Here is a 25,806-nt window from a genome sequence, read left to right on the forward strand (position 1 = left end):
AATGTATCTTGGTGGAACAACAACCTGGAATCACACAGGAAACAGGTACGATGACTGTTTAACCTTGTGAGAAGGAAAGTACAATGGGCAGAATATCGGGAGGCCCGTGTCAAATACAGTCTTGCAATTACTACTCTGGAAGGTATACTGTGAGGAGGTAGAGGGTACAGCTGTTCAGCTCAGACTTCACAAAATCCTCACTAGGATACCCAACTAATCCAGGAGGAACTTTAAGGAAAGAGGATGGGGAGTATACGAGGACAGCACACGAAATGCTGGAACTACTCCTCAAAACTCATTTTCTGACAGACAACAAGACCAGGACAAGATCCCTGTGAGATATCAGTTTTCAGGTATTCGAAGGGAGAACTGGGCATCTGCCAGAGAATGTGTTGACCATAGTAAAATCCTATGGGCAGTGGGAACATTCCAACTGTTCAAGTCACCTGGTCTGGATGGAATTTTTCTAGTACTCCTGCAACAAGCAGGAGTTAACTTAATAAGATTCCTATACAGATTATTTAGGGCTAGCCTAGCATCAGGAATCATTCCTAACATCTGGAGGACAGTGAAGGTTGTCTTCATTCCAAAGCCAGGGAGAACTGATCATACCAAGGCCAAGGAATGAGACAAACCAGTCTGTCCTCCTTTCTTCTTAAAACATTAGAAAAATTTGTCAACATGCATGTTAGGGAGAGGAGGTTAACTAGGGCCCCTCTACACAAAAACTAACATGCATACCAACCAGGAAAATCATGTAAAACTGCACTCCACTGACTTGTTGGGAAGGTGGAGAAAGCACTACACTTTCAGGAAGTAGCCCTTTGCATCACCTTGGACATCAAAGGGGCTATAAGCAACATGACCTTTGAATCTGTGGTTAAGGTAGCAGAGGTGCATGGCTTGAAGAGCACCATTTGCAGGTGGATGGGAGCCAAGCTTCGTGATAAAAAGGTAGAAGCCACCATTATGCAGGAAAAAACAGTAATCAACTCCACCAGAGGCTGTCCACAAGGAGGTTTCCTGTCCCCTCTACTGTGGAACCTTGTGGTGAATGAACTCATTGTAGAATTAAACTTGAGACAGTGTTTTCACCAGGAATACGCAGCTGATCTTGTCATAGTAATACATGGCAAATTTTCAAGTACAGTCAGATCTATTGCACAAGGACTATTGAACATTGTGCAAAATTGGCGCAGGAAAGAGGATCTAAGGGTCAGTCCTAAGAAGACTGTTGTAGCACCATTTATGAGGAAGCAGATCCAACACACGTATTGGAATCTCAAGCTTCTTTGTGAAACTCTACCAGTGAAGGGGATAGTGAAATATCTAGGGGTTACCCTGAATGAGAAACTATCACCAATTGTGAGGAAACAGATCCAACACATGTATTGGAATCTCAAGCTTCTCAATGAAACTCTACCAGTGAAGGGGATAGTGAAATATCTAGAGGAAACCCTGAATGAGATACTATCATTGACCCATTATGTAAGGAGCACCTGTGCCAAGGCAAAAGATACTCCAATGATACCAGGAGAGCTTGTGGTAAAAACTGGGGCTTAATCCCCAAGAGTATGTACTGGATATACACCATGGTAGTAAAACCCATGATTACTTGTGGGGGCTACAGTGTGATAGAAAAAGGTAGAACAGCAGGTACCTGCTAAGGAGCTTGCTAAGGTGCAGAGATTGGCCTGCTTAGCCATTACAGGTGGAATTAGCAGCACACCCACTGCTGGCATGGAACCTATGCTGGACATGCCCCCATTACACCTGCGAGTAAAGATGGAGGCAGTAGCTGGAGCACATCAGATAAAGACCGGCAAAAACTGGAACACACTGGGGTATCCAGGATCTCACACTAAATTACTGAATGAGGTAGACATAAGTATGGTTGGGGAAATGGCAGCTGACTATATAATAACTCCCAGCTGCTTCAACCAGCCATTCAATGTAGTAACTGGAAGTATAGAGCTCTGGAAGAACAAATTACAACACTGTACTGGGGACATAGTCTGGTTGACTGACAGTTTGAAAATGAACCAAGGTTTGGGGCCATGGTATGTTGGGTTCAGCCAAGCCTGGAGAATGCAATCTCTCTAGGGAAGATGGCCACCGTGTTTCAAGCAGAAATATCTGCTATCAGGGTGTGCGTAAGGAGAATTTGCAGAGGTGCTACAGAGTTCGTAGCATTTTCATTTATTGAAACAGCCAAGCAGCCCTAAAAGCACTGGCAGCCTCTGCAACAGGATCAAAGATTGTGGCAGAATGCCACAAAGTCCTTGTGGAGCTAGGGGAAAGCAATAGGGTAAACCTACTGTGGGTTCCTGGCAACTCAGGGATTAATGGTAATGAGCAAGCCAGTAGGTTGGCCAACAGGCCAACATAGGGGCGATGACACCATTTATTGGACCTGAACCTGTCCTGACAATCACCAAGGTGATAATCAAAATAAAACTATGAGACTGGACAAGGAGACATCATGCAGAATACTGGGCTAAGGTCCAAAAGCAAAAACATGCAAGGTATTGATGCCGAAGCCATGTTCTAAGAGAAGTCTCTCAGTCCTGGGCTTAAACAGGAGAGGAATGAAACTCATGGTTGGACTATTGACAGGCCATGGGAATTTCAAACAACACCTACATACAATGGGGGTAATAGAACAAGACCCCAAATGTAGGATGTGTGGTGGGGGCAAGGAAACAGCAACACATTTGATATTTGAATGCGAGGCATTGGAGATTAAAAGACACAGAATATTTGGATCAACCAGACATGAAGAAATTGTGTCCAGCAAAGCAGTGGTGAAGGATCTCCTTGCACTGTTCGAGGGCACTGGTTGGGTTTACTAGAGACACAGGGGAATGATACCGGACAATAAACTCTGTTTTGGCGCAGGCTGCAGCAGGCTTGACCAAAGTTGTTTTTGCTTCCCTGATAGAATCAAATCAAATCAATCCCCTCATAAAATTCCTATAGCTGGCCTCCCACCTTCAAGATATACATTGTCCCTCAATAGGACTAGCTATATCAAAATTAAATAACAAAATCATAAAACAGTTACATGCTCCTATATAATCTATTATATTATTTTAATGTTCATGAGCATCATCCAGCAGAGTAGTAAATGCAGGGTTTCATATCATCCTTCTGGATAAATGATCGCAAGACAAAATTGCTGATTATACTTTAGACACATATTAACTCCTTGATATAAGTACTTCTTTCACAAGTGCCATTGGTAGCTTATATAAGATCATAAGCTACTACTTCTTTATAAAAGTTACTACTTTCATTTTAAGAATGTGATGATAAGCTTTTCTCTCTCTTCCTTTCTCATTTGTTTTTAAGTCCTCTCATTATTTTTTAAATACAATAACATAGCAATTAAGAGGTTTCATTTGCCATTAAGGATAATCCAACTGCATTGATGGACAAAAGTTGCAGCACCAAAAATAAGTTAATGTAGAGTAATGAAATGTCGGGAATACATTTGTCTAGGTAGCCTATTTAAGTGATTAACATTGATAGATCACAGGTTAATGTAAGCACGAGATAAGCCATTGAAAACATGAAATGCTGGTTCATTAGTAACTGGTGTAACCACTAGAATGTTGAATACAAGCATGTAAACATGCATGCATTATGTTGTACATGTGCTGGATGTGAGTTTGTCACATGGAGTTACATGCCTGTTGCACTTGATCAGTCAATACAGAGACAGTTAATGCTGGTTGTGAATGGTGCTGAAGTTGTCATTCGATGATGTCCCATATGTGCATGATTGGAGACAAATCTGGTGTCAAGCACGCCAAGGCAACATGTCAACACTATGTAGAACACACTGAGCTACAATATTGGAATACAGGCGAGCGTCATCCTGTTGGAAAACACCCCCAGAATGATGTTCAGGGGTGGCAGCACAACAGGTCATATCACCAGACTGATGGACAAATTTTCAGTCAGGGCACATGCAATAGCCACATGAGTGTGCCTGCTGTCACACAAAATCGCATCACAGACCGTAACTGCAGGTTTAGATCCATTGTGTCTAGCACACAGACAGGTTGTTTGCAAGCCCTAAACTGGCCTCCTTCAAACCAAGTCAAAGCCATCACTGACACCGAGACAGAACCAGCTTTCATCTGAAAACACAACAGTCCTCCACCCCACCCTCCAATGAGCTCTTGCTTGGTACAACTGAAGTTACAGATGGCAGTCATTTGGGATCAGTGGAATGAATACTACAGAACATCTGGTTCAGAGCTGTCCTTCAAGTAACTGGTTTGTAACAGTTTGTTGTTTTATTGTGGTGCCAACTGCTGCTCAAATTGCTGCTGTGTAGTGACATGTAACCATTTGGAGCCCTGTCTCCTTGTGACTGTACATTCCCATGATCACTACTGCAAGCAGCCATGTACAGTGGCTACATTCCTACGAAGTATTTCTGAAATATCACAGAAGGAACATCCAGCTTCTCACAGCCCTATTACATGACCTCATTTAAACTCAGTGAGGTGCTGGTAGTGACGTCTTTGTAACCTTAAAGGCAGTCTTGAGTAACATCAACTCACCATGTCCAATCTCAAAGGTAATTAATGCTCATGACTGTTACAATGTATATTTAATGCAAACCTGATTTGCATTCTCATAGTGGTATTACTAGTGCCACTTTTATGTGGCTGGAGTGAAATCTGAATCAACTTCATCTTAGTAATACACATACCAACTTTCATTTATGACGCACTAGTCCTTCTGAGTGTAGTGATTTTTTTTTTTTTTTTTTCTATCAGTGTTTATATGCACACAATACAGATAATGTGTTCTCAACAGAAGTTGTAGTCACATTTACCACTGATCTGTTTTGTCTGACTATAACATATACTATTATTTCATGTTGATAGCATTTTTCTCTCCAAGTTGCTACAGCTCAGTTTTTCTAACATTCTTTTCAAAGCTGAATTATAAGAATAATTTTTAAACAGGTATCATTCTATGATAACAGAATGGAGTCTAGCTGCTAAAACATTCTGTATTAATTTGTCACATTTTTTTGGTCTCGATAACCATTTGGGTGGAGATACATTCTGAGTACTTGGTACTCTTAGAATTCCCAACAGTTTGTGTACTGTAATTGTTGTACTTTCTTTCATTTTAAATAATTTCTTCCTTAATTATACTCAGCAATCTGTTTTGACTCTAGTATGTTCCCCTTTCTACAACAGTGGATAAGTCCCAAAATACTTAGTATTCTATCGTAGCAGAAACTATCAATAAAACCCCTTTTCTCAGAAGCACATATTTTCCTATACAATCTACATTTTCTTCAGAAATACTATTAATGACTTTGGTGTTAAAGCAGAGTTACTACAGGCAGCTTTCTGAAATTCTTTCACCAAAGAAGACAAAGTGAATATTCCAGAATTCGAATAATGAACAGCTGCCAACATGAGTAACTTGGAAGTAGATATCTTCAGAGTAGTGAAGCAACTTAAATCATTTAATAAAATCAATTTTGGTTGAAATTGTTCAAGTGGTTTAAGGCCTCTCCCTTAAAACCCACATCCTTTCGTCTTTCCCTCTCCTTCCCTCTTTCCTGATGAAGCAACCATTGCCTACGATAGCTTGAATTTTGTGTGTGTGTTTGTGTTTGTTTGTGTGTCTATCAACATACCAACGCTTTCGTTTGGTAAGTTACATCATCTTTGTTTATAGATATATTTTTCCCATGTGGAATGTTTCCCTCTATATCTGTGTGTGTGTGTGTGTGTGTGTGTGTGTGTGTGTGTGTGTGTGTGTGTGTGTGTGTGTGAGAGAGAGAGTGTGTGTGTGTGTGGATACAGTGTTAAAAGAAATGTTCTTCATATTTTAATGCGTGTAGTATGGACAAAAACAACACGAAACTCTCCAGGAATCATGGGCTCTAAAACGCATACCTCAAGAACTAGCACTTGTCCATCTTTGTTACTGTGAAACACACATCTTCTGCTGCAAGCTCTTTGGTATCATAAATGATCTACAGAATGCAGCAAACAAATGAGGGTTATTGTCATGGATACAGGTTGCAGTAAATATCTGTTAGTGTTTTCACTATTAATCGTAGCCACAACTCTGGGTAAGAGCATTGTAAACATTAGTTTTAATGAAAGCAGTTTGTGTCTCAATAAGTTTATTGTGTTTGAATATTTCATTTGGTCACTGGCTAGCTTTCAAGGAAGAACTGGAAAGGTTGCAAGGCCTGAGCATTACTGAACCCATTCCTTAAACCAGTGGATTACTGGTTGTTATTAAAAAGCCTATGGGAACACTTCATTTGTATAGGAATTTTAAGTCCACCAATAATGCCCAATCATTACTGGTTTGCTACCCTATCTGTGCCCTGAAGAAATACTCTCAAAGCTATCACATCAGTGTTTTCCAAAAACTGATTTGGCAGAGGTGTACCTGCAACTTTGGCTGGATTCCACACCCCAACAGATTATGGCCATCAATATTTCCTTTGGTTTGTACCACCTGTCATTCAGCATCGCAAGTGCTCCCCCACTCATTTCCAAACATTTTTGGAACAGTTAACATAATGTGTTCTGTCCTGTGCAGAGTATGACATTATCATCATGGATTCCTCACAGTAGGACCATCTCATGAACCTTCAGAGTCTATTCATTACACAGCAAGAGGCAACCTGCAGAAACTGAAGTTTTTTTCTAATAGAAATAAAATATATGGGCCACTTCCTTTTGAAGGATGGCATCAAATCCAGTTCGAACCATGTAGTGATGACTGATAACCTATCCAATCTGTGGAACCTGAAGGAATTCCAATTGTTTCTGGGCACAATCATTTATCATTTGAAATTTCTCCCTAACCATAGTAGATATCATTCAGCCATCAAATATGTCACATAAGAAAGATGTTCCTTTCATTTGGTCTGCAGACTACAACAAAGCATTTGTCCATGTAAAGTTCCTAACAAAGACATTACCATGTCTTAGCACCTTTACACTGGTCAAACTGCTTGCCCTCTCAATGGATGCTTCCCACTATGGAGCTGACATATCTGATCAGCCTATTGTGCATGCCACCAAGACATTGGCAGCTGTTCAATGCAATTTTTCTCACACAGAAAAGGAAGGTTCAGATATCGTGTATACAGTCCAGAAGCTCCATGTTTTCCTCTACAGCATGTACAGCAACAAAGTTTACTTCATCACTGACCATACGAAGCTTGCGGGATTCTTTGGTCCCTGTTCACCACTTCCCTAGAGGATTGCACAAAGACTCCAGCATTAGGTTTTGTTTTTGAGTGTGTACCATTATGGGATTCGTTATAGATTTATGGCACAGAATGTTAATGTTGGGTGAGTTGTTGCACTTTTTCAAGGGACATGACCATGCATTCAACAAAGCCGAGGTTGTCTGTTTTCAGGTTGGTGGTCACTTGCAGCACACAGTGGACAGACTTCCAGTAATGGCCCATGACGTAACGCAGGCCACCCAGCAAGATCCTATTTTGTGACATGTAATTTTATGTGCAATGGTTGGCCTCCTTAGCACTGGCTTGGGTGATCCCCGGGTCATTATTGCTCCTGTCCTGCATGCTCTTATCCTTGCTCTCCTACACCGTGACCACTGTAGTTTGACCCATTAGAGGTAATTGCATTGTGTTTTTTCTACTGGCTTGGCAACATTTCAATTATTGAGAAGATTGTCCGTAAATGCTAACAGGGCTCTGAGCACCTGGCCGGACTGCAAGAACTTTCACGGCAGGGCCACGCAGACTCAGTTTTGGAACCTGATCCATGTTGTTTTTGTGGGTCCCTTCTGTGATTCTATGTGGTTGATGGGGGTTGATGCACTCTCCAACTACCTTTATGTCCTCCACGTGCACTCTGTGCTCCACCACCACAGATGTTACCATGTGGGTCTTTGTGACTGAAGAGTTTCCCCAGGTGATCTCCCACAATTATGGCCCACAGTTTCACTTTCTGTGCCCATAATGGTATTCCTCACACCAGTTCCACATGGTTTCACCAACAATCAAATGGGGAAGTACAATGTATGGTGCACAAATTTAAGACAAAGTTAAAAAAGTGTGTTGTGGAGTCGTCAGCAAACTAGGCATTGCCTCTGTTTTTGAGCAATAGGGGATCACACCACTGCATGACAGTAGCCCAGCAGAGATCCTCCACAGCCAGTACCCACAAACTCAGCTGCACCTGATCTACTCAACACCACAGCTAAAGGTAAACTCACACTCTTCACAACAAGCCCTGGGCATCCCTGTCTGGGCAAGTACTTTTAGTCAGCGTCCTGGAAGGGCACCAGTGGTTTTGCAAACAATGCATAGTCAACAAATGTTCACTATAGGCATCAGTGTGGTATCTCTATTCCGCCATCAGAATCAATAGCTTCCTTGGTTGTGCACCCGCAGCCACAGCCAATGCCAGCAGGGAGTCCACCTGCAAGCGATCCTCCTATCCATAGGCCGGGCACAACAGGGCCACTGTAGCTTGAGGTATTGCTGAACACTGATGATACTCAGATGCAGCTGGCAGCCACCTATAGTTTGCAGCTAACATTTGAGGACAGCTGCCTGGACATAGCCATCCCACAGGAGTGCTTGTCGGTTCTTCCCCCATCATCATCGTCCTGTCCCTTTCTGCCACAGCACATTTTTCACACAAAGTGCAAGATCGCTGCCTTGTCCAGCTTACCATCATCAGGCCACTTCTGGTCAAATGCCCCACCAGGCAGAAGATAGCTGAGGGCCCATCCCTGTGACATCAATGTCTCATTGAATGCCGATGAGCCCGTGGAAGCAAACATCGACAACACAACTGCCACAGCACATTTTTCACACCACGTGCAATATCACTGCCATGCCCAGATTGCCATTATTGGCCACTTCTGGCCAAATGCCCTGCCAGCCCGAAGATAGTTGATGGCTGATCACTGGGACAGCAACATCTCATTGAACACCAATGAGCCCATCGAAGCAAACAAAGACAACACACAACTGCCACCACAATGCTATCACTGCTACAGAGTTGCCTGGGCAGACCTCACAACCTTATCAGACATGCCAATCTGTCAGCAGCAGCAGCTCCAAAATTTTGGTTCTCCACATTCTTCTTCCAATGGTGATGCACCAGCTCCCAAAGAGGGGAAGGATGTGGCAACAACACCACCACAAATGAAGACCTCATACTGGGCACAACTGGCAAAAGAATGAAATAAGAGCACTGGCTTTCCTTGCAGCCAGGGGCACTACCAGCCTACTAGTGACAGCTGCACTTCAACTATGAACCCCACTCTCTTGTGCACTGTTTGTGCTTACTGAAAGTACTACTTGCTAACCAAGACTATTCTGTGATCTTGCTGTAACAAAATATTGCCTGTTACCAAACTCAGCTTGGAATGTTCTTTCCTCTTTTTCCATGTTCACAAGTACGTGTAATTCTGGTGCTAAGCCCTTGCTGTTGCATGTTCTGTTACTCGGTTGTTGTAATAAAACTGTAGATACTAAGTGAACCATATATTTTTCTTTTCATTAGCAATTTCCTCTCTTACTGTTACTGTTCAGGTATTAGTCACTGTCATATACTAAGATAAGGCATTAGAAGTAAACTGACATAAAATACTATTTGACAAGTAAAATCATTGAAGTTAGTTCTGGACTCTCTATACAAAACATTTATGCATTCATTCCACCTGCTCAGCTGGAGCTGCACACTAAATTCAAATTATTTCTCCCAAATGGATTGTTTGCTGACAATAACTGATGACAAATTTGTATTAATAGATAACTCAATATTTGGCTGAAACCTTTGTTCAAATAAATTATTAATGTTCTCTCCTAATGTCACGAGGTGGAGACCAAAATTGCCATTTTGCCTGAATCTTTAATTTGCTCCAAACCATTTAATATTATTGTAGTGTCTGACATTTGTTTATGTAACTCAATAAATCCCTGGTCAGGAAATTCTTTCATCTGTTTCATATCTCTAAAATGTTCAATTCCTCATTTCTAACAAAATCACACTGCTTAACAATTTTAAATATAATATTGTAGATTGTAATTTTGATATTTTATTATTTATTTCAACCTTTTCCTGATGTGAGTGAATAATGTGTTGATTTATTCCAGTATCTGTCATCTACCTTTGCATTTCTCTCGGGAATAGCTTGTTTGAATTTAACACCATGGATGTCTATTGTTGCATTTAATTCAGTCTTTATGTCAATACTAGTGGTATCTAGTTTTTCATTTCATACTGCACCTTGAGCCTTTAAGACACCATTTTCTGTACTAACTGTCCTACACTAGTTTTCAGCTGAGCATTCTTCCCTAACAATGTTCCCCAGCAAAAAACAATCAAAGTGTGGGTAATTTCACTAGATAACTTATATCATAACAAAGCCAACTTCAACTACACTTCACTATAGCTCACCAAACTTGGCTGAGCAGCATGCCACATTGTTATGGTGACAAAAAAAGCATGTCAATGCAACTTGATGAGGCCATGTCATTGTAGGTTGTGAGCAACTGCTGTTTGTACCACTAGTTGCTGTGTAATTGCTGGGCACCCACTAGAAACAGTCATTGTCCTTGATAATTGTTGGCCTTCTGACTTCTTTCTGACTCATGGACATAGTATTCTTTGATGACAGATATTTTGCTGCTAATTTTAATTGTTATTTATCAGCAAAAGTGTTTCTTCTGGAATATTTGACTTCCATAATGTATTATTAATGATGCACCCCTTCTTGCTGTTAGGTTGTTTACTCAATGTCAATGACAATTCCTCATTTTCCAATAAATTTTCAATCAACTCTTAAATAGTATCATTTGCAGATCATTTAATTAACACCAGGTTGCCAGCATGTAATGTTCCATATTTTGCTGCCCCCCCACCAAAATTAAGATTTTTTTATTGAGCTGTAATGGCTAAATATTATTAAGCTCACATTTATTCTAGGTTGTGTGAATTTATGGACTACTTCTTGAAATACTGCAGTCTCTGCTGAAATTTAAAATTATTTACAACAACATATAGCTCTTTTGAAATATATATATGTCACACATTCTTCAAGTATGATACAATTAACTGCTCATGATAAATGGTTCTTTCTACAGGAACATTACAAAGAACTCATAACTCCAGATCAGGTTTATGAATGACAGATAAAATACAATATTTTGTTTTTTCTTCTCAAACTGATCTCAGCACTGTTAGGCTGGAACTTAGGCATAAATGCCCATGCAGGCACTTCCTCTCACTAAGTTGCTTCAATTGTCAGTGCACCCTAAAGACAAGTGTCATCCCTCGATATAAGTTACCAAATGAAAATAAATAATCAAATTGCACAATAGTTGCTCTCTTCTGTATAATAATCTGTTAGAGTGTTTTATTGTTTGTGAATATTATCTGTCAGAAACATAAAGGAAGAAAACATTGCAACAGTCTTCCATGTTTGTGGGTAACTAGGACATAGGACATAGGAAAGAACTTTTTTGTAAATAGCATTGATTTCCTCCTAAGGAGGCTGACTGGTGAATTTCCAAGACTCATGTGGATGGAAAGACATAACCTGACATAGGATACCTAGTTACTTACTGAGGTTAGTTTTAAACTTTTTATTTCATTGATTGTATCTTATTACTTGTAAAATTAACAGATGCTAATAAATACAAGATCATATCAGAAAGAGCATCATAAATTACAGACATGGCAGCACAGCATTGTTCCATATACAGTTTCTGATGTTATCTTCTGCTCAAGCTGGTGTGGAGCTGTATCTGCTTGTGTTCTAGTGGTAATCACTGCTTAGTGCAAATTGTATTAACTGTTCAATACTATTTACAATATGCCACCAAGAAACCATTTTTTATGAGTCATCAGTCTTCTGACTGGTTTGAAGTGGTCCCCCAAAAATTTCTATCCTGTGCCAACCTTTTCACCTCAGAGTAGCATTTGCAAACTAAGTCCTCAAATATTTGTTGGATGTATGACAATCTCTGCCTTCCCCTATAGTCTGAACCCCAACAGTTCCCTATGGTGTCATGGAAGTTATACCATGATGTCTTAAAAGATTTCCTATCATCCTATTCCTTCTTCTTGCCAGTGTTTTCCATATACTCCTTTCCCCTCTGATTCTGCAGAGAGCCTTCTCATTCCTTACCTTATCAGTCCAACTAATTTTTGACAGTCTTCTGTTGCACCACGTCTCAAATGCTCTCTCTTCTGTTCCAATTTTCCCACAGTTCATATTCCACTACCATGCAATGCTGTGCTCCAAACATACATTCTCAGACATTTCTTCCTCAAATTAAGGCCTTTGACCTCTCTTGGCAAGGAATGCCCCTTTTGCCAGTACTAGTCTGTTTTTTATATTTTCTTTGCTGCACCCATCATGGGTTATTTTGCAGCCTAGATAGTAGAATTCCTTACATTCCACATACTTTGTGATCCCCAATTCTGAAGTTATGTTCCTCACTTTTCTCATTTCTGCTACTTTTCGTTACTCTGACCTTTCTTTGTTTTTCTCTCAAACCACATTCTGTATTCGTCAAACTGTTCATTCCATTTAACAGATCCTGTAATTCTTCTTCACTTTCACTGAGGATAGCAATGCCATTGGCGAATCTTATCACTGAGAGCCTTTCACCATGAATTTTAATCTGACTCTTGAACCTTCCTTTTATTTACATTGTTGCTTCTTCACTGTACAGATTGAGCAGTAAGGGTGGAAGACTACATCCCTGTATTACACCATTTTTAATCTGATAACTTCATTCTTGGTCTTCCAGTCTTATTGTTCCATAGTTGAAACAATTAAAATGCACAGGACAAATGCAGGCTGAGAGTTTTTTCCCACTACTTCCTCAATTTTTTAAACAGTATTTTGTTGTATGTTAAAACTATCAATGTATTATTTATTTCACTTTCTGGTTTGCCACTAACAGAAAAAGCTTCAGAAATGTGTCACAAAAGAGCTGCTACCTGGCTGTCCATTTCAGAACACTTTCTGCTTGAGAGCTTGCTCTTGATGCAGTAGCCACCTACTGTCCAGTAAATTGCAATGCATTGCACCTTAAGCCTATGATCCACAGGACATGTGGCTTTGGCAATGATAAAATAATTTATTACTGCAGTTTGAGTTTCTGCGTGAAATATCTTAGATAAACTGCATGAATACTGGGAAGTAACAACAACATAATCCATGTCAGTGTACCTAATAATATGCAAATGTGATGAACTATGAGCCTTTCATCCTCATGTGGCGGTTGCATTCAATGGAAGTATGGGTACTGCTTGTTCTAATTCAAAACAGCAAAAATCAGTAGGTAATCATTACCTGCATTTCTGGTTGAATGTCACTGAAAATTATCGAATGCTGTTACTAATGAATTTTTATTTGGTGCAAGCACAACAGAAAACATCTCCTTGAGAAAACGCCAGTGTGCATCCACAAATGATAGTGCTATGCATGCAGTGACACAAAGAGTGTGCTGTGTGATATTAACTTTTCCCAGGGATGTATCCATTGCAGCTAGCCTTTGTTGTCAACAACTGATTTGATATGATTTAATTTGATTTGTTCATACAGACAGCATCTCACAATGAAGTAGAATTTGTCGTTGTAATGCAATGACAATCACTAGCCCAAAGTATATGTACAAATACAATATTTAAATATGTTTTAATGAGGATAGGGCAGGCTGTAAGTCACCCACATGTGCGGTGAGTGCCTTAAAAACTGCACTGCCTCATGTGGTTGGTCTCTATCATGCAATGATCTTGATTTATATTAAATATTCATCAGATAACATAATATAAAAAATACTTTTACACTACACATGCTAAAGACACCTGCTGGTGACTCTTGGACTGCAAATTTACTCTTACATCCTTTACACTAACTCCAGTCTGTTCAGAAACTGCCTCCAGCCTCATAAATAGGCAACTTTGCCCATACATGTCTTCAGGTACTTCCCTCAATTGACCTGAAAAGCTGAGTTGGCATCCTCACATGATGAGTGAGGTGTTGAGCTCTGGAGAATGATAATATGCTACTGCCATGAACTTTAGATCCTGGCACATGTTTTTCTTGCAGAATCATTATATTGTCATTATGTATTGTAATGTGACAGGATGTTATCGTTGTCACCTTTCATCATTAACCACTACTCTGAGTAAACATCCTTGAGGGTTTCATTTGCTTTCTGTAGTAGGAGTTCTAATGCCTTATCAGTTACTGTGATGTTACTGTCATCAGCAAAGAGCACTTTTCCTCCGTATCTTATATTGTTTGGAAAGTCACTGAAATGTATTAGACCCAGTACACTGCCCTGAGGCACTCCTATGTTTACATGTTCCTTATTCAACAATTGTTTTACTAAGAATTTATTGTAAGCAGACATATAAATTACCTGTATTTTTTGCACACTCTTTCCCAGGTAAAACAGGAAACACTTATTTTCTATTGCTCTTACACCTAGTGCTTCTCATTTAATAATAGTACTTTACAGTCAACAGTGTCAAAAACCTTAGACAAGTCTAAGACTGTGGCTGTAACACCATGTCAATAGTTTCAAGTATGACTTATGTCAGCTCCGTAATGACCAATATTGTACTTCTCTCACTTTGGAAATGAAACTCTACTTCACTATAAAGTTGTACTTATTCATAAGTAACTCATTAGTCTATCTTTCATAATTGATTCAGCTATTTTTGGGAATGCAGACAGTAGTGAAACAGGAAACTGAGAAGCTTCATCATTGCAGTCTCAGAAAAAAGATCAAGAAAATGACAACAAATGTTATTACTATATGAAAATGCTTGCCAAAGGATAAAAGAAGTCATCCCAGATCTGCTTCAGAGTTCATTCCTCATTCCTCATAGTTTTCCTGATCTTGTGCACTCAAGTGTTAATCTTCTTACTTCTTATCAAACAATCAGATAGAAAAATCCTGTCTTGATTAAAATACATTTCAAAACTAGCTTGACAAATTCCTTATTTCGAAAATGGTAAATTTATGTAGGTGAGAAAGTAAAAAATTACCTGAACATTGTCAGACTATTGTTGAGAGAGTTGTTGTTAATGATTATTTTTCTCTTAAGTTTATCTGTTACATTCAATAACTAAGCAAAAACGTTTTAGAAAGTGAACTGTACTAATACACATGACTTGCAACTTACCATAATTACCCAATAACAAAAGCATATTTTTCATAAAACAAAAAGTATACATAAGACAAGCCTGCTTAAAACTTCACATATTAGTAAGATTTTAAGCAATTTACCCATGAAACAGTCTGTGGGTCACATGCAGCCTTGTATTTGGGACTATTGTAAAAAGACAGAAATCTGGCTGTGGAAGTAAACATATAAAGAAACCCAACTAACAAATTATTCAATGCCACAAAAGCACACCAGACACAAAATTACTGGCCCCCTAAGTCCTCATGGTAGTATCATTTAACATTACCTCTAGTCTTGATAATGGCCTCATTTTGGAAGGGAGGAGAGTAAACAAGTTTCTTTAGGTATGCTATAACCAGCTGAAGCCACTTATTAATGATTACATACCACCGAGGTCTTAAATTTCACGAAGGCTGACAGCTTCATTCACCCACTGTTCCAAATAGTTTCAGATATTGTCTGTGGGATTATGACTGGGTGGTTTAGCAGGCCAGCTGAGGAAGAGTGTTTGCCAAACCAGTAAAGAAAGCAAGCAACCCTGTGAACAGAGCTGTCCTCATACTGGAAGATGAGACTACACATGGTATACTCATAATGAAGATGTAGAAGAAAGGCCAACACCTTACTACTTAGATTGCTGAAATAAACATTCTGATTCACATTCATAGAAATTTAAATGAGTGGGCCCAAGTCATTGATACAAATAACATTCTCAACAGATCACTGAGCCACCTTCAGCCTGAACTACTTCTTCAATACACAAGGGTGCAGGGGCAAGGGGGGGGGGGGGGGGGGTTACACCTCACTGGGCTGTCAGTGCACTCTACACCTTGCATCACTTGAAATGAGGTAAAATCATGATTAGCTGGACTGCGCTATATGCCTCCAGTCTGCTATTGTTCAGCATTTGTTTCTATGGTAGATACTCCCCAATGAACAATGTACTGGGTGAAATGGATTTAAGGATCGTTACATACTCCATCCTGGATTTTCCATTGTTTGACAAATAGAACTATGACCTTTTCTTATGAAGAACAGCAAACAAAATCACATCAAGGACATCCACCTTCAGATGAAATGTCAAATCATCTGGAGGAACCTACACAGGAATGCCCACATAATGTAAAAGCCATGTTGTACATGATCATCAATGTAAAAATAGGAAATCATGAAAAATTATACGGCATCTGCCTCAGTATAACTTTCCCATGAGTAACATGTGGTCTTATTGATATGTTAATTGACAAGGTCACTGGTGAAACTGCATCTGAGATCTACATCTACATCTACATGATTACTCAACTATTCACAATAAAGTGCCTATCAGAGGGCTCAATGAACCACCTTTAAGTTGTCTACCATTCCATTCTCAATGGGCATGTGGGAAAAACAAGCACTTACATTTTTCTGTGTGAGCCCTGATTTCTCTTATTTTATCATGATGATCATTTCTCCCTACATAGTTGGGTGCCAACAGGATGTTTTCACAATCGGAGGAGAAAACTGGTGATTGAAATTTCATGAGAAGAGCCTATTGCAGGGAAAAAAGCCTTAGTTTTAATGATTGCTATTCCAATTCACATATCATGTCTGTGGCACTATCTCCCCTATTTTGCGATAGTACAAAATGGAATATCATTCTTTTAACTTTTTCATTGTCATCCGTCAGTCCCACCTGATGTAGATCCCACACCACGCTCCAATACTCCAGAATAGGGCAGACAAGCATGGTTTAAGCAGTCTCTTTAATAGACCTGTTGCACCTTCTAAGTGTTCTGCCAGTGAATCACAGTCTTTGGTTTGCTCTACCCACAACATTATCTATGTGATCATTCCAATTTAGGTTATTTGTACTTGTAATTCCTAGGTATATAGTTGAATTTACAGCCTTCAGACTTGTGTGACTTATTGTGTAATCAAAATTTAGTGGACTTCTTTTAGTACTCATGTGAATTTTCACACTTTTTTTTATTCAGGGTCAATTGCCACTATTAACACCATACACATATCTTATCTAAATCATTTTGAAATTCATTTTGGTCATCTGATGATTTTACAAGATAGTAAATGACAGCATTGTCTGCAAACAATCTAATAGCACTACTCAGATTGTCTCCCATGTCATTAATATAGATTAGGAACAATATTACTTCAGCAGAATAATGAGCTAGTTGTGTTTCACAAGAACGATGTTTTCTGAATCCATGCTAGCCATGTGTCAATAAATTGTTTTCTTCAAGGTAATTCATAATGTTCAAACACAGTATATGTTATAAAACACTACTGCAAATCGATGTTAGTAATATGGGAATGTAATTCAGCAGATTACTCCTATTTCCCTTTTTGGGTATTGGTTTGACTTCAGCAATTTTCCAGTCTTCAGGTACGGAACTTTCTGTAGGAGAGTGGTTGTATATAATTGCTAAATATGGAGCTATTGTGTCAGCATACTCTGGAAGAAACCTGACTGGTATACAATCTGGACTGGAGGCCTTACCTTTATTTAGTAATTTAAGCTGCTTTGCTACACTGAGGATATATACTTCTATGTTTCTCATCTTGGCAGTTGTTCTTGATTGGAATTCAGGAACATTTACTTTGACTTCTTTGGTGAAGGAGTTTTGGAAAACCATGTTTAATAACTCTGCTTTAGTGGCACTGTCATCAGTGGCTTCATCGTTGTTATTGCACAGTGAAGATATTGATTGCATCTTGCCACTGATGTGCTTTATCTATGACCAGAATCTTTTGTGTTTTCTGCCAGATTTCGAGACAGAGTTTCGTTGAGGAAATTATTAAATGCATCTCTCATTGAAGCATGTGCTATATTTCGAACTTCTGCAGAACTTGGTCAATCTTGGGGATTTTGCATTCTTTTAAATTTGGCATGCATTTTTCATTGCTTCTGCAAAAGCTATCTGACCCATTTTGGTACCATGGGTGATCAGTACCATTACTTATTAATTTATGTCGCATATACCTCTCAATTGCCATCAATACTATCTCTTTGAAATCATTCCACATCTTTTCGACACTTACGTGATCTGATCAAAAGGAGTGGAGACTGCTCCTTAAAAAGGCATTAAGAGAATTTTTATCAGCTTTTTTTTAAATAGATTTACTTTTTGTTTCTTTTTGATGGTTATAGATGTCATTGTATTTAGCCTAGAAGCAACTGCCTTCTGGCTGCTAATCCCTGTATTTATCATGATACTTCCTATTTGTCCAGGATTATTTGTTGCTAGGAGGACAAGTATGCTTTCGCAACCATTTGTACTTTGAGTGGGCTCATGAACTAATTGTTCAAAATAATTCTCTGAGAAAGCATTCAGTACAATTTTGGTTGATGTTTTATGCCTGCTGCCAGCTTCAAATGTACCATTTTTCCAGCATATCGATTGTAGATTGAAGTCACCACCAACTATAATTGTATGAGTGGGGTACCTATTTGAAACAGGACTCAAGTTTTCTTTCAACTGTTCAGCAACTATATCTTCTGAGTTAGGGAGTCGATAATATGATCCAAATCATAGTTTAGTCCAATTGTCAAGTATAACCTCTACCCATTCTATTTCGCAGGAACTATCTACTTCAATTTTATTACAAGGTAAACTACTTCTGACAGCAATAAATACTCCACCACCAGCTTTCCATACCTATAACTATTTGAGCTCCAGTGCTTTCTATTAGGGCTTGGAGCTCTGGTTCTTTCCCAACACAGCTACAACAATTTACAACTACAATACCAATCGTTTCTACAGCTACCTTACTGTGTTTTACCTGTCCCCTTTTTGACGGATGCCATTTCTATGGTTTCCTGAGACCCTCTAACCTAAAAAACCACCCATTCCTCCCTTCCACACACCCCCGCTACCCGTGTAGCAACTTCCTGTGGGCAGTCGACTCCTGACCTATTAAGTGGAAACTGGAAACCCACCAGCCAATAGCACAAGTCAAGGAATCAGCAGCCTACACAGTCACAGAACTGCCTGAGCCTCTGATTTAGACCCTCCACTTGGCTCTGCACCAAAGGACTACAGTCTGTTCTGTCGACAATGCTGCAGATGGTGAGCACCACCTTAATCTTGCAAGCAAGACTGGCAGTCTTTACCATTTCCGCTAGCTGCCCAAAACCAGAGAGAATCTCCTATGTTCCAAAGCGACACATGTCATTGGTACTGACATAGGCCACCACCTGCAGTTGGGTGCACCTTGTACTCTCCATGGCATTCGGAAGCACCCTTTCCCCATTCAGAATGACTCCCCCTGGTATCCACACTGAATGCACACTGGCTTACTTCCCCTCCTTGGCAGCCATGTCCCTAAGGGGCCCCATTACGTGGATAATGTTGGAGCTCCCACCTACCAGCAAACTCACCCCCAGTGAATGCCCAGATCTGGTCTTGCATCTGAAGAAGACTTGTGATCATAGATCATAGAACCCCAAATTGCTTCAACATAATGGAAATGATAAAGCTGCAAAAGCTGTGATACCCTTGAACACAAAACAATGCCACAGTCTGGATAACTGAACCCACAGCTCCTTAAATTATTCACTACTGACCAGTAGGCTTCAGTGATGGAATTACAACATGAAACAATAAGATTCCATAAGAAATTGTTTGGAAACATGCCAATAAAATGATCACAGACCATAACTAGGAGGGGGAAAATGAAAAGAAACTGCAACAATACTCCATTAAGACTGAAATGCTCCAAAATGTCAAGCTCTCACTACATGATGGAGTAGCCTCAGGTACAGCACAAGGCAAAATTTCTGTTGTATTTCTCACAATTAATTTCTGACCAATGTATTTAAGTGGTGCTCCAATATACCAATAATTTCAGAGTCTACATCTATAAGCAGTTCACTAACTTTATCTCTAAAACCTCTTACATATTGATTAAATACGCTAATTCCTTCTCTACTTGGAATTATGACATCCTCTGAAGGTGATTCCTTAGTTAGAGGGACTTCCTTTAAGCAGGTAGACCTATCAGTTAACTTCAATCTAAAAAAAGGTGCAGCTCTAACACCAACTATTACAGGAATTTTTCCATGAGTGATCCCACCACCTCCTACTACACTGTCACCTATAAGCTTTGCCAGCCTCCCCTTCCCATACCTATTGAGGTGCAGGCCATGCCTAGTGAAATGCGATCTACTGATGGACTCAGCTGGCACCACTACAATGTGACCTCATGCCCTCTGCCAGCAGTGCTTTCTCCAGCCCCTTGTTAATGCACTTAAGAGCCGAATTAAGATGAGGCTGATCATGACGCTGGTGAGCAGCAATCTATACTTTACTGGAAATTCCAATATGGCATAAAGACAATATTATGGAAAGTATAGATTGCTCTTCACCAGTGCCATGATCGGTCTCATCTTAATGCGGCGGAGTGGCCATGTACGTAAAACCCAGTATTCCATTTGAGTCCATAGCTGTATCATGACACTGCACTGAACATATATTCGAATGTTGTGCAGGGGCAGTTGAATTTAATGGAAATAAACTTTTAATTTTTGTTGTTTATATGTCTCCTAACTCTGACTTCAGAACATTTCTGCTCAAGCTAGAAAGGGTTCTTGATTCACTTTGTAGGAAGTACCAGGAAGTAGTTATATGTGGTGACTTCAATAGTAATTTAGTATATGATAGTGCAAGAAAATGGATGTCCGTAGATCTCCTGAATTCATATGATCTGATACAGACTTCTTTTTTCCAACCAGGGTGCAGGGGAACAGCAGCATAGCCATAGACAGTATTTTTTTTCATGCTTCATTGCTAGATGGGGATTCTGTCAGTAAAAGGGTGAATGGCCTTCCAGACCATGATGCACAAATTTTAACACTAAATGGCTTTTGTACTCAAACAAATCTCACATCTAATTACAAACCATGTATGAAAGTTAATCCAATGGCAATACAGAGTTTTTTAAAACTCATCAAGGAACAAGAGTGGCAGGATGTTTATAGTGCTGATAATATAGATTACAAACATAATGCTTTCCTTAACACACTTCTCATGACCTTTGAGAGTTGCTTTCCATTAGAACATTCTAAATGGGGTACTATCATGAAAAAGCAGCCTGGGTAGCTGACTAAGGAGAGCATGTAGAACAAAGCAGGAATTGTATCAAAATGTTAGAAGTAGTCACAGTCAAGCTACAGCTGCCCATTACAAAGGGTATTGTAAGGAGCTTAAAAGTGTTATTAGGAAGGTAAAGAATATATGGTGTGCAAATTCACAGGATAAAATTAAAACTATATGGTCAGTTGTGAAGGAGGTGTCTGGCCAACAGCAAAAGGTCAACGGTATGAAGTCAGTTCGTAGTAAAAATATTTCTGTTACTGATAAATCGGATATATGTACAGTATTTAACAATCATTTTCTGAGCATTGCTGGAGAATTAAATAAAAATTTAGTTGGTTTCTACACAGAATCGTATAACTCTCTTGCCAAATGCTTTTCTGAGATTGATGTCTGAAATACTCCTCTGTGCTACAGACAAGGGGGAGATTGAGTCAATAATTAAATCACTGAAGACTAAGGACTCTCATGGATATGATGGAGTACCTATCAGAATATTTAAGTACTGTGTTGCACATGTTAGCCCTATACTCAGCCATATTTGTAATTTTTCCTTAAGGAATGATATGTTCCCTGAACGATTAAAGTACTCAGTAGTAAAGCCACTTTATAAAAAGGGTAAAGGGATAATGTGGACAATTTTAGACCTGTTTCTATGCCATCGGTGTTTGCTAAAGTTATTGAAAAGGCTATGTATGTAAGCATAATTGACCATTTTATATCACATAATTTGCTATCAAATGCACAGTTCGGCTTTAGAAGTCATTTAACAACTGAAAAAGCTATATTCTCTTTTCTCTCTGAGGTACTGGATGGGTTAAACAGAAGATTTCAATGCTAGGCACATTTTTTGATTTAATTAAGCCATTTGTTTGTGTTGATCACAAAATATTGCTCCAGCAATTGGATCATTGCGGAATACGTGGAGTAGCTCACAATTGGTTCACCTCTTACTTCAACAACAGATAGCAAAAGGCCATTATTCACAGTGTTGACAATGGTTGTGATGTGGGGCCTGAGTGGGGTAAGGTCAAATGGGGGGTGCCCAAGGGATCAGTGTTGGGGCCACTGCTGTTACTTATTTATATAAATGATATGCCCTCTAGTATTATGGGTAACTGTAAAATATTTCTGTTTGTAGATGACACTAACTTGATAGTAAAAGATGTTGAGTGCAACATTGGTTCGGTTTCAAATAGTGCAGTTCATGACATAAGTTCATGGCTTGTATAAAATAAAATAATGCTAAACCACAGTAAGACTCAGTTTTTACAGTTTCTAACACACAATTCAACAAAAAATGACATTTTAATTTCACAGAATTGTCATATGATAAGTGAAACTGAACAGTTCAAATTTCTACATGTTCAGATAGATAGTAAACTGTCGTGGAAAGCCCACATTCAGGATCTTGTTCAAAGACTTAATGCAGGCATTTTTACTATTTGAACAGTGTCTGAAGTAAGTCATTGTTCGCCATGAAAATTAGTCTACTTTGCTTATTTCCATGGTATTATATTTTGGGGTAACTCTTCAATTCTAAAAGTATATTTTTGGCTCAGAAACAGACAATTTGTGCAATAAGTTGGGTAAGTTCATGAACTTCTTGTCAACCCTTGTATTTTGACACTGTCCTTTCAATATATATATTCTTTATTGTTGTTTCTTGTTAACAATACCAGCTTATTCCCAAGAATAAGAAGTTTCCACTCAGTTAATACTCGGCATTTGGATTGGACTTCCCAAACTCTTGTGCAGAAAGGTGTGCAGTATACTGCTGCATTCATTTTCAATCAGCTACCACAAGAATTCAAAAATCTTAGCAGTGTAAGGATCTACAAATTGCGCACAGCCATGCAGTGCATTAACACACGCTCGCCAGCTGGCCTATCTGGAATGCTGACGATTCGCTTGGTCAGTAGACGCGAGTCCAGCCGCACTACGGCGGAGAGTACGCAACTGGCCGCCATCTGCAGTGGGCGGTATTAACTAGCGCGGCCTCGGTCGTGAATATGTCTCTTTTCTTAGCTCACCATGGAGCCTTTCAATACTACCATAATTAGCTGGTGTTAGGATGTCAGACACAGTGATGATGGGTGTGCATAGCGTGTGTGTTTTATAATCCGACTTTGTTAATAAATCTGTTTAAACTTACTTCTCGTGTTCGCATATTGCCATACCTCAGCAACCCACCACTTACAAATCCTGACAAAACATTTGTGTAATCATCATCCGGGGCAACAACAGAGACTAACTCTCCTATAGCAGTAATCCATGTGCTTTGAAATCAAAACTGAAGAGTTTCCTCACGGTCCACTCCTTCTATTCTGTTGAAGAGTTCCTTAAAAAATTAAGCTGATTTTTATGTTATATTGTTGACTGCACTTACTTAACCTTATGGCTTGACTTTTTCTGGGTTCATAAATATTTTATTTTTATCTTGTGTTGTAATTTTGTGTACTGACACATTCCATGATCTTGGAGATTTGCTCCTCAATTTGGTCCTACAAATCTTGATGTGTAAATAAATAAAATAAATAAATATAGAGGGTACACTGAGTTGCAGACAGGCATAACAAAAAGACTGCTATATATTTGAGCTTTTGGACACGAGGCCATCTTCTAAAGCAGAAAACACACACACATTCAACTGCAGTATGCAGTCTGGCCTCAGTGCTTGAGCTTGTGTGAATGTGTATGTGTTTTCTATTTTAGAAGAAGGCTTTGTGGACAGTCTTTGTTCCATCTTGGACTTTCCAGTGTTTCTGTAACACTGTTTGTAAAGTTATTAATTATTATTAGTTCTGTGGAAAAAATATGCAGTCCTTAATGAAACTGCATAAAATTTTTGTTTTGAATCTAAAATAAAAAATGCTACAGCTACTTAACAATACTTGCATAACAGAAACAGAAAAAAGCTGCACATATTTGTGGATGTTATCATCATATACTCACAGGAGGACCAGGAAGACCTGGAGGACCCATCAGGCCAGGTGGGCCAATGTCACCATACTCGCCTTTTTCACCTTTAGGTCCAAACTGCCCCTGTAATGTACAATTTGCTGATAAGGAAAATATTCATGTTCTTTCTAATTATTTAACAATAATACAGTGTATTTTTTTGATCCTGTGTACATGCTCCTGTTTACATATCAAAAGTAGCAGTGTGCCAGCCAGCTCTATGTTGGTTCTAGTCTGCAGCACTATAATGGGGTAACAGCAAGGCTGCAGCTGGGTCCTCAGTCAGGAAGTAAGAACTGTATGTTCCTTGGAATAGATAAAACATGATAACTATTTATTATATGTACTATCATTAGGATCAACTGAAGTGAATATAACATCATAATATATCATAGCTTAAAAATTTCCATACAAGCATATAAATTTTAATCTAAAATAATATATCTTTCTCAAATAAATAATATTTCAACCATTTCTGCCCAATTCATTACGGACCTTAGTACTGTTACAGTTACAATAATTCCCATGTAAGCAGCAGTTACAGCTACAATTTACAAATAAATACTGTCTCTTCCTGAAATTCATCATTATGGTACAACGAGGAGTTTTAAATTGTACATACACTTGTCAGGAGAATTGTTCAATTCAATACACTCTGCTAATTTAAGATATTACATACATGTAATGTTTCAAATGTGATATTAGATAACTTTTGAGGTTTTCAAAGACTTGAATGATGAAATTCTATTTAGGAGGAAATTTTCTTGTAATTCAGCAATGATTGGTACATTCAGAATAGATAAAGATTGTTCTCCATCTCCCAAACGGCTTCATAAAAAATCTCTGCATCATAAGATTCACCTAATATCCCATTTTTACAGGTGTCAAACATTCCATGTCAGAAAGTCCCACCCCTAGAGCACTGGAATTTGTGAGTGCCACATCTGCACTGGGAAGTAGAGTTATCCAAATATGATGATAATCTTACTCAGACAATATTCTTCACAGCTGTGTATTTTCTAGTTAAATGGGAACCTTATCTAATCAAATGTACAGCCACATACATATGACATACACAATATATCAGTTATGTTGTAATGACTGTACAACATTTGTTGTGGGTATAACAATACTGTAAGTACTTGAAGAAACACACACACACACACACACACACACACACACACACACACACACACACACACATTTATTTATATAGACTGGATCAGTACAGGGCGCTATGTGTCAAACTTCACCAGTCCATACCAAATAGATAACACTATATTTTACCTGACAGTAGTAATATAATTCACTTTTGTGCCCTGGCAGAATTTTCATTGAGGTGGGCAGGTAGCATGAGACTGGTCCAATCTATACAAGTAAGTGATACAAATAGCAGCCTTGTCCGCATACATATGTAATGTCATTCATCAATTCAATGCAGGCTGCAGGACACCAAAAGTACAAAACAGTTGTTTAATTTTATTTTTAAAATTTTCACTATGGTCTTATAAACCTATAATATTGTATCATTTTCTACTGTTTTTGTT

The 25,806-nt window shown here is 38.9% G+C and overlaps 1 protein-coding gene across 1 annotated transcript in view; it reads right to left on the minus strand.

Moving 5' to 3' along the window:
• The window catches only part of LOC124760357 (collagen alpha chain CG42342-like), a 641,799-nt gene that overhangs the window by 399,743 nt on the left and 216,250 nt on the right, over nt 1-25,806 (minus strand). Inside the window, exon 13 of the mRNA XM_047249099.1 lies at nt 24,254-24,343. Coding sequence (XP_047105055.1) covers nt 24,254-24,343 — 90 coding nt within the window. The remainder of the gene's footprint in view (nt 1-24,253; nt 24,344-25,806) is intronic.

This window comes from Schistocerca piceifrons, chromosome 1 (assembly GCF_021461385.2).
Source record: "Schistocerca piceifrons isolate TAMUIC-IGC-003096 chromosome 1, iqSchPice1.1, whole genome shotgun sequence".
NCBI lineage: Eukaryota > Metazoa > Arthropoda > Insecta > Orthoptera > Acrididae > Schistocerca > Schistocerca piceifrons.